Source organism: Haliotis cracherodii, unplaced genomic scaffold, assembly GCF_022045235.1.
Source record: "Haliotis cracherodii isolate W230 unplaced genomic scaffold, xgHalCrac1.p SCAF_1, whole genome shotgun sequence".
Classification (NCBI taxonomy): domain Eukaryota; kingdom Metazoa; phylum Mollusca; class Gastropoda; order Lepetellida; family Haliotidae; genus Haliotis; species Haliotis cracherodii.
Genome location: NW_027266264.1, coordinates 71,812,368 through 71,822,135, shown reverse-complemented (window position 1 = coordinate 71,822,135; position 9,768 = coordinate 71,812,368). Strand labels below are relative to the sequence as shown.

The following is a 9,768-nucleotide window of genomic DNA, read 5'->3' as shown; positions in this document are numbered from 1 at the left end:
AAACTAGCGGATCCTTGCATGACTAGGGGAGGTATGCTTGCAGCGACACTGGTCACACTACATATTGACGTGGACAGTATGCTAATATAACAAGGTATCCGTTGCAGACACCGTTATTTAGCAGCTACAGTTCTGTAGCCCGATGTATGGTGCCGCTCGGGTCGGACAAACAGTGACGCAATCGACCCACGTCAGGCTATGACGACCCTTATTGGTTAAATCATACTAACAGCCATTTTGGCCACGCGATCCACATTTATTGTTCGACAGAGTTTATATATACGAAGAGGCATTTTTAGGAAACATTCATCAATGTTTCCCGAGTCACAACGTCCATGTGGAGTTTGCAGATGACGGAGTTGTGAAAATGGCCTCACAATCTGAGAGAAAGGCAAGTTGTCAGCAGTGTCATGGTGCGATGTGGCAGTAGGACATGCTACTGAACTGCTGGAAGTGTATATCAAGGACTGTCGTGGCCGGATTGGAGCCGTGGTCAACGGAGGCGAGTGGAACTTTCCCGAATGGATTTGTACTACAGTTGGAGTTGTCCGCCCTTGGGTGAGTATGATCATTGGAAGCCAGAACGTTCGAGAAATTTCGGGATGGGTCTTCTTGAAGGTTGGCGATACCTATAGGAGAGAGGGCGATTCGGGGCCTTTTCGTTTTTCCTGAAGGTGTCTTATCTTCTTGTCAGGAGTGGACTGGATTACCTCTTTGTAAACACCGAATTCCTGCCAGCTGCCAACACGATTCACGATTCAAGAACGGAGACAGGCCTCTTTCAAGACATTTGAACATATTTTTTTAATAATTCATGGATCTTTGGTAATCATTTACTGATTTCACATCCTCTGCGTTTCAACTTGGAAATCACCCCGTAACACACAGGCACAATACATGTTCGCTTGTGCATTGTAAACTACGTTGGATCTGGGTATGGACTTAGGTATAAGTTGACTAAAAATAAATCTAAACTAAATACATTTTACATATATTAACTTAGCGACATCATATCCCAAAAATATGAACTGTACTGACGCTTAGACACTCAAACATTACTTCTGCGAGGTTTTATATTTATAAACAATTGATTTACAAATTTAGAAAATAAAAATTAATGATTCGCATAATAAATAACTGCTGGAGGGTGTCTAAACGTGTTATCTTAGAAGAACAATGAATCTGCGTTTTTCGGCACAAAGATTACCCAAATTAGCTGTAGGAATGAGTGATGGTTAAATAGACAGTCGTATTTAACATTTAAGATTTACCAATCCTTTCAAACTCGGTATGCTTTCTTTTTGTCCCTCACTTTACTATAGAGGACCTGGCAAACCTTGAATCCGTTACTAATTACAAAACAAACTAATTACAAATAACCCTATCAATGACTTCAATTTAACAATAAAACCTTGTTCAATATAAACACATATATTTCAATTTGGCTTTTAGAGATTTTCTAACGTGAACCTCAAATATTTACTTTCCCGAACGTCTTAACATAGCGTGGTTTAACCTGGCCCCTGGGTGAGCAACAAACATGTCTCTATGTTTGCACAATATCACAATATCACGAATCAAAATGAAATGATGGTATTTTTCACAAATCCGTCACTAAGGAAACACGAACTATACTAAAGAAAAACAGTAAGTATGTGCTTTATGACACAAAGCAAGACACGGAGTTATCTAAAGTGTGGAAAGTACTATGTTGATTGACAGAAGAAATGGAAAAAAAACAATAATGTGTTTCAATATTTAGTCACGTGTGGTTTGGAGACTCAGGACACAGCGACGGTTGAAATTGAACATGAAAAGCGACGTCAATTAATAAGTTAATACCGTGTGTATCTCAAATGAACTTTAATACAAGATAAAGCTTATTCTGCACTCGGTACTGTTGTGCTATAGGTACCAAATGTGGTCTGACGTTGTGTTTACAAATCAAACGGGGACGTTGATGTAGGAACGGGATGACAACGTGCTGAATGGTCTCATCAAGATAACCCTAACGTTCAGTTGTCCTTCGATCACCGTCAAACGAATCATCTCGCTGTATTGCTGGATTCTCATCCGACACATCCCATGACTACCTCACTAAAGCGGTCTTCTTCAATAACACAATGTATCGGCGTAACTTTACATGTCTCCACTGCTTTGCAACCCAACACCGTACACGCAGACGATCGTCATAGTCCATTCGGGACCTTGCACGTATCGCCTCTAAACAATGCCATGACAACGGAGGCTCAACCTCAGCCTCCGTTGCTATGTTCCTCAAAGGTACCAAAGGCTGGAGGGGACGGTTCAAGCGTTCGCGCTCTATGCCGACGACCCGGGTTCGATTCCCGACATGGATACAATGTGTGAAGCCCATTTGTGGTGTCTCCTGTCGTGATATTGCTGGAATATTGCTAAAAGCGGCGTAAAACCTTACTCCCTCACCTACTCAACAAAAAGCATGTTTATCACATTTTACGCCAAATAATACTTGGCAACCGCGGATGTGTTTGGGCTTATTGTTTCTTTTTATTTGCGTTTGAGTTGAGCCCCCCATAAAATTACCCGCAAACAATTGAGCATTGCAGTAACATGTGTTGCCGAGTAAATATCCTCATCGGAACAACTCTATATCTATATCTAGTTTTTTAAAAGGTGGAGTTTGAGGATGTTTCATTCAATTTCCGAGGAATAATGTGATGATGACCGTAACACGTATCTTTATCCATTAACAGTCATCCTTAACAGAATAACCAGGTAGAACCATTCATACACTGCCGCCTACAACATTAATGATTCATGTTTCGCGTGTCCTCAACACGACAGCTAGTTCCGTGCTGTAATAAAGATATTTCAAATGCAATTGTTAAATGAAATAAGAATCCTCCATTTTATGGACTAATGGTCCTTTGCATTTGAGACATTTTAGATAAACTGGCTAGCAAAAGAACACCCATATTTGATGGTGGATAAAAATAAAACAAACAAGAAATAATTATTAGATGCCTAAGGGTGTGATACGGGTATCATGATTGTGTTTTGGACCTTATGTTTGCTGTGCTTCGGCGACTGTTTTCAGCTTATAAAGGTTTTGATAACGCTTACAATTTTTAGTCATGTCCAATTTTTGCCAGGCAGATGTCGTTTGGTGCAATCGAGCATTCTCTTTCCAAAACATTAAAGAATGTTTGTTTTATTTTTTCCAGGTTATATATTATCTTGCCAAAATCACCACAAGAGCAGAAGAAAATATATAATTGTTGTGATGGAAGGCCAGGGGTAACAACTGGGGCGAACCCTCGACCAGTGCACCATGTCAACGAAGTACCAACATCACATTAACCATTAAAATAAAATTCCATCCAGTATCATTTTACTTTACCAACATAACATCTCTTTTACACACGAGTACGCATTAAAAGAAGAATAAAATCGGGTTACATCCAACTGATAATCTTGTTCCAGGCCCGAAATGGAATATCAACCGAGAAGGCATCATTGTACTGGTTGTATGTGATTAGCAAACGTATTAATCAATACGAGGCCATTGGTTTACTGAATGTCCGATTTGAAGGCACTGCTGCAAATCCTTGCTTCGTTGCCCTGTGCGCGTGGGAGTACCGTTATGTATTCAGAGATATAGAAGTGCGTCATTAGAATGTCGTATATGTCACTGTAAGCTACCCCTCATTTACACACCTGAATTAGAAATAATAGAGACCAGTGAAACCACCTCATCCGTTTCATTTAGATCTGCGCTTAAAGATTCAGGGTGTTAAATATATTTCCAGAGATGACTTCAGCCTTCCAATAGTCAAAATTCCCTTCATATCGAGCACTATCCGTGCAGCTCCAACCTTTGGGAGTGAGTGAGTGAGTATGGTTTTACGCCGCTTTTAGCAATATTCCAGCAATATCACGGCGGGGGACACCAGAAATGGGCTTCACACATTCTACCCATGTCGGGAATCGAACCCGTGTCGTCGGCATAGAGAGCGAACGCTTTAACCGCCCCCTCCAGTCTTTGATACCTTTGAGGAACAATCGACCATGCTCTTTCTGCAAGGATTTCAAAGAGCGGCGGACGAATTATGCACAAAAGTTGTTTGATCAAGGCCTCAATACAACTTTTTAAATGTTTACTGGTAGTTACGCGGAGAACATTTCCAAATTTGAAGCATCCAAAATATTCCCAGATTCGATTCCATATTTTGACTTGTCCATGTATAACATGTTTGCGTGTATCTTCACGTGTACACATGAAGGTGTGTTTGTGATAGGTGCCACCGTTGTGGCAGGATACGCTCACCTTTTAGTGAACAGCTGGTGTCATCGTACGATGAAGATATCTTATGACCATGGAAATGGTTTTGCCGCTTTTATCAGCACCGTAAACATTGTGTCCTCCGAAACCATTGGACCAAAGTAGCTTCATCTCCATCATCCATTGTATTGGTTCTTTTCTGCAGCCGACTGTGTCGTCATATCTTTTGCGTCACAATGAGCGGCATGACGTCACAATAATGTCATGCGGCAGAGAAATCAACCTTGTAAGGCTTGCTTCATTCTCTTAAGGGCGACGTCACAATATTGCCATGCGGCTGAGAATAACCCTTGTAAGGCTTGCTTCATTCTCGTGAGAGTGACGTCACAATAGTGTCGTGTTGCTGAGAATAACCTTGTAAGGCTTGCTTCATTGCCTTTAGTGTGACGTCACAATAGTGTCGTGCTGCTGAGAATAACCATTGTAAGGCTTGCGTCTTTCTCGTTAGGGTGACGTCACAATATTGCCATGCCGCTGAGAAATCAAGCTTGTAAGGTTTGCTGCATTCTCTTTAGGGTGACGGCACAATAGTGTCGTGCTGCTGAGAATAACCCTTGTAAGGCTTGCTTCATTCTCTTTAGGGTGACGTCACAATAGTGTCGTGTTGCTGAGAATAGCCTTGTAAGGCTTGCTTCATTCTCGTTAGGGTGACGTCACAATAGTGTCGTGCCGCTGAGAAATCAAGCTTGTAAGGCTTGCTTCATTGTCTTAAGGGTGACGTCACAATAGTGTCGTTCGGCATAGAATAACCCTTGTAAGGCTTGCTTCATTCTCGTTAGGGTGACGTCACAATATTGCCATGCCGTTGAGAAATCAAGCTTGTAAGGCTTGCTTCATTCTCTTTAGGGTGACGTCACAATATTGCCATGCCGTTGAGAAATCAAGCTTGTAAGGCTTGCTTCATTCTCTTTAGGGTGACGTCACAATATTGCCATGCCGTTGAGAGATCAACCTTGTAAGGCTTGCTTCATTGTCTTTAGGGACGACGTCACAATATTGCAATGCTGCTGAGAATAAACCTTGTAAGGCTTGCTTCATTGTCTTTAGGGACGACGTCACAATAGTGTCTTGCTGCTGAGAATAAATCTTGTAAGGCTTGCTTCATTCTCTTTAGGAACGACGTCACAATATTGCAATGCGGCTGAGAATAAATCTTGTAAGGCTTGCTTCATTGTCTTCAGGATGTTTCCTATTGGCTCATGAGATACTTGTGATATTCAGTGTCAATGTCTGTCATAAATCAGTGTAAGGTATAATGATGTGAAAAAACAATGTTTGAGCTCATACAGCACCGTACCTTGATTACATGTTGTTGTCAGTGTTACATTAATTCAAATAAAAAGATACACTTAAAAACATTGGACTCAACCAATGCCGATTCACTCAATATCTTCGCTAACACCAAAGAGAGAATGAGTATGGTTTTACGCCGCTTTTAGAAATATTCCAGGAATATCACAGCGGGGGACACCAGAAATAGGCTTCACACAGTTAACCCATGTGGGGAATCGAACCCGGGCCTTAGGCGTGACGAGCGAACGCTTTAACCACTAGGCTACCCTACCGCCCCTAACACCAAAGAGGTTATTATATTATTATTATAACATACTGTGTTAATGTAGCGCTGCGCATTTGATTCCAAATTCAATTAAGCACAGTTTTTATCCTCTTGATTGCGAGTTGGTGTTTTTTTACATAAGTTCTGAAAATTGGACGTTGTGCGAGAATTGAGATCGCGCGGCAATGACTCAACTTCTGACTATAAAATTACGCAGTGATACAGAATATTAAATTTTCTATCTGGGGGTGTAAAATGAACTGCAAATATTAAACTGGTTTGAAAAGCAGACACTGTTAAGTTTTGTCCGTTGTAAAACAGAATATGACGCGATATAAACAAATTATCATGTCAACAGTGTCTTGAATAGAAAATCAGTTACATAGTTTTTTACCGTGTATCTTAATAGGACAAGATTTTTTAGGCATCAGTTTAACGAAAATCAAATACTTAAGACTAATTTAAAACAAAACAAACTATTTTTTACAATTGGACATGTATTTGCTCATTGTGTTTTTGTCTCTGCTCGGAAGTATACAATAAAAGATGTGTGAAGGACACGATACATGGCACTGTTGATATATTTTTTACACTTCTTGAAGAAAAAACTCCAACCGTGTAAAGATTATAGGATGGTGCATTTCTGAAAGTCGTGATATTAATTGATGTTGAAGTATTTTACGACACCAGGGCCGGTGAGTCACGCTCCTTCCTCCCCTACCCCCGCCACCTACCATCACAGTGACACTCCTTCCTTCCCCTACCCCCACCGCCTACCATCACAGTCACACTCCTTCCTTCCCCTACCCCCACCACCTACCATCACAGTAACACTCCTTCCTTCCCCTACCCCCACCACCTACCATCACAGTCACACTCCTTCCTTCCCCTACCCCCACCACCTACCATCACAGTCACTCCCTTCCTCCCCCTACCCCCACCACCTACCATCACAGTCACTCCCTTCCTCCGCCTACCCCCGTCATCTACAATCACAGTAACACTCCTTCTTCCCCTACCCCCACCACCTACCATCACAGTCACACTCCTTCCTTCCCCTACCCCCACCACCTACCATCACAGTCACACTCCTTCCTTCCCCTACCCCCACCACCTACCATCACAGTCACACTCCTTCCTTCCCCTACCCCCACCACCTACCATCACAGTCACTCCCTTCCTCCCCCTACCCCCACCACCTACCATCACAGTCACTCCCTTCCTCCGCCTACCCCCGTCACCTACAATCACAGTAACACTCCCTTCCTCCGCCTACCCCCACCACCTACCATCACAGTCACTCCCTTCCTCCCCTACCCCCGCCACCTACCATCACAGTAACACTCCCTTCCTCCGCCTACCCCCACCACCTACCATCACTGTCACTCCATTCCTCCCCCTACCCCCACCACCTACCATCACAATCACACTCCTTCCTTCCCTTACCCCCACCACCTACCATCACAGTCACTCCATTCCTCCCCTACCCCCACCACCTACCATCACAGTCACACTCCTTCCTTCCCCTACCCCCACCACCTACCATCACAGTAACACTCCTTCCTCCCCTTACCCCCACCACCTACCATCACAGTCACAATCCTCCCTTCCCCTACCCCCACCGCCTACCATCACAGTCACTCCCTTCCTTCCCCTACACCAACCACCAAACATCACAGTCACACTCCTTCCTTCCCTACCCCCACCACCTACCATCACAGTCACTCCCTTCCTTCCCCTACACCAACCACCAAACATCACAGTCACACTCCTTCCACCCTACCCCCACCACCTACCATCCTCGTCACAGTCCTTCCTTCCCTACCCCAACCACCTACCATCACAGTCACTCCCTTTCTCCCCCTACCCCTACCACCTACCTTCACAGCCACTCCCTTCCTCCCCTTACCCCCACACCTACCATCACAGTCACTCCCTTCCTCCCCTTACCCCCACACCTACCATCACAGTCACTCCCTTCCTCCCCTACCCCCACCACCTACCATCACAGTCACTCCCTTCCTCCCCTACCCCCACCACCTACCATCACAGTCAGTCTCTTCCTTCCCCTACCCCCACCACCTACCATCACAGTCACCCCCTTCCTCCCCCTTCTCAAACCACCTACCATCACAGTCACACACCCCTTCCCCTATCCCCGCTGCCTACCAATACAGTTCCCCGCTGGCTTGTACTCTTTAATAAATACATTGTTGTGAGCTCTACAACTCTCATGAATCAAACCTGCAACCTACATGACATAGAGTAATCAACTAAAGGCATACAAATACAGTGTTGCCAAAAGAACTCTTACTTGAAAAATATTTGCTTCAGTGAACGCACACGATTTGTAACCTACTAGCTGTTCTCACCACATAAATCATAGTACAGAAACCGTGATCGTGTGAGCTATGCAGTGATTTATGGCGAACAGAATGTTGGTGGTTAAGGAGTGAATCCAAGAGAGACGCAGAGTAAGGACCGAACAATATTTTAGAAATACATTTTTTAAATCCCCCATCACTCCCCTTACGTGAATGCCCAGTGGTCGACCTCTTAAATTACGACTTGAATAAATGAAATCTGTGGGTGCTGACTGTTGCGTGCGTGCATCTGTCTGTCTATCTGCTCGTGCGTGTGTTGGATGGGGATTGTGGGGCGCATGCGTGTGTGGGATGGAGGTGGCTGTGTGTGTATGTGTGGGGGTGGGGGTGGAGATGATGGTGTGTGTGTGTGAGTGCGTGCGCGCGCGTGTGTGTGCGTGTGGGGGGGGGGATGGAGGTAGTGCTATGTGTATGTGCGTGCGTGTGTGTGTGTGTGGGATGGAGGTAATGATGTGTGTGTATGTGAGTGTGTGGGATGGACGTAGTGGTGTGTGCGTGCGTGCGTGCGTGCGTGTGTGTGTGTGTGTGTGTGCGTGTGGGGGGGGATGGAGGTAGTGGTGTGTGTATGCGCGTGCGCATGTGTGGGGATGGAGGTAATGATGTGTGTGTATGTAAGTGTTATGGGATGGACGTAGTGGTGTGTTTGTGTGTGTGCGTGCGTGCGTGCGTGCGTGCGTGTGTATGTGTGTGCGTGCGTGTGTGGGATGGAGTTCGGTGTGTGTGTGTGAGTGCGTGCGCGCGTGTGTGTGTGTGGGGGGGATGGAGGTAGTGCTATGAGGTAGAGGTGTTTGTATGTGCGTGCGTGCTTGGGATGGAGGTAGTGGTGTGTTTGTGTGCGTGGGTTTGGATGTAGAGTTCGTAGTGTGTGTAGGTGCGCGTGTGGGATGGAGTTCGTGGTGTGTCTATGTGCTTGTGTGGGATGGAGGTAGTGGTGTGTTTGTGTGCGTGCGCGGGTGGGATGCAGTTCGTGGTGTGTGTGGGATGGAAGTAGTGGTTTGTGTGTGTGTATGTGTGTGCGTGCGTGTGTGTGTGTGCTTGGGATGAAGGTAGTGGTGTGTGTGGGATGGAGGATGTGGTGTGGGATGTGTAGAGGTGGTGGTGTGTTTGTGTGCGTGCGTGTGTGGGATGGAGGTAGTGGTGTGTGTATGTGCGCGTGTGGGATGGAGTTCGTAGTGTGTGTATGTGCGCGTGTGGGATGGAGATGGTGGTGATGTGTGTGTATGTGCGTGTGTGGGATGTGGGTAGTGGCGTGATTGTGCGTGTGTGTGGCGGGGGGATGAAGGTGGTGGTGTGTGTATGTGCGTGCGCGTGTGTGGGGATGGAGGTAGTGGTTTGTTTGTGTGCGTGTGTGGGATGGAGGTAGTGGTGTGGGGTGTGTAGAGGTGGTGGTGTGTTTGTGTGCGTGCGTGTGTGGGATGGAGGTAGTGGTGTGTTTGTGTGCGTGCGTTTGGATGTGGAGTTCGTGGTGTGTGTACGTGTATGTCCGTGTGTAGGATGGAGGT

The 9,768-nt window shown here is 45.3% G+C and overlaps 1 protein-coding gene across 1 annotated transcript; it reads left to right on the top strand.

Annotated features, from left to right (window-relative positions):
• Positions 1-433: 433 nt before the first annotated feature.
• Positions 434-8,151, top strand: LOC139457371 (uncharacterized). Its single transcript, XM_071238779.1, has 2 exons — positions 434-558; positions 6,711-8,151. The coding sequence occupies exons 1-2, from the start codon at positions 434-436 to the stop codon at positions 8,149-8,151; spliced, it is 1,566 nt and encodes a 521-aa protein (XP_071094880.1).
• The last annotated feature ends 1,617 nt before the right edge of the window (positions 8,152-9,768 follow it).

Bases quoted from the DNA above. Each gene is read 5' to 3' on its own strand.
- LOC139457371 (XM_071238779.1), top strand. From the start codon at position 434: ATGCTACTGAACTGCTGGAAGTGTATATCAAGGACTGTCGTGGCCGGA. The intron at 559-6,710 runs GTGAGTATGATC...CTACCATCACAG, and splicing joins TTGGAGTTGTCCGCCCTTGG to TAACACTCCTTCCTTCCCCT.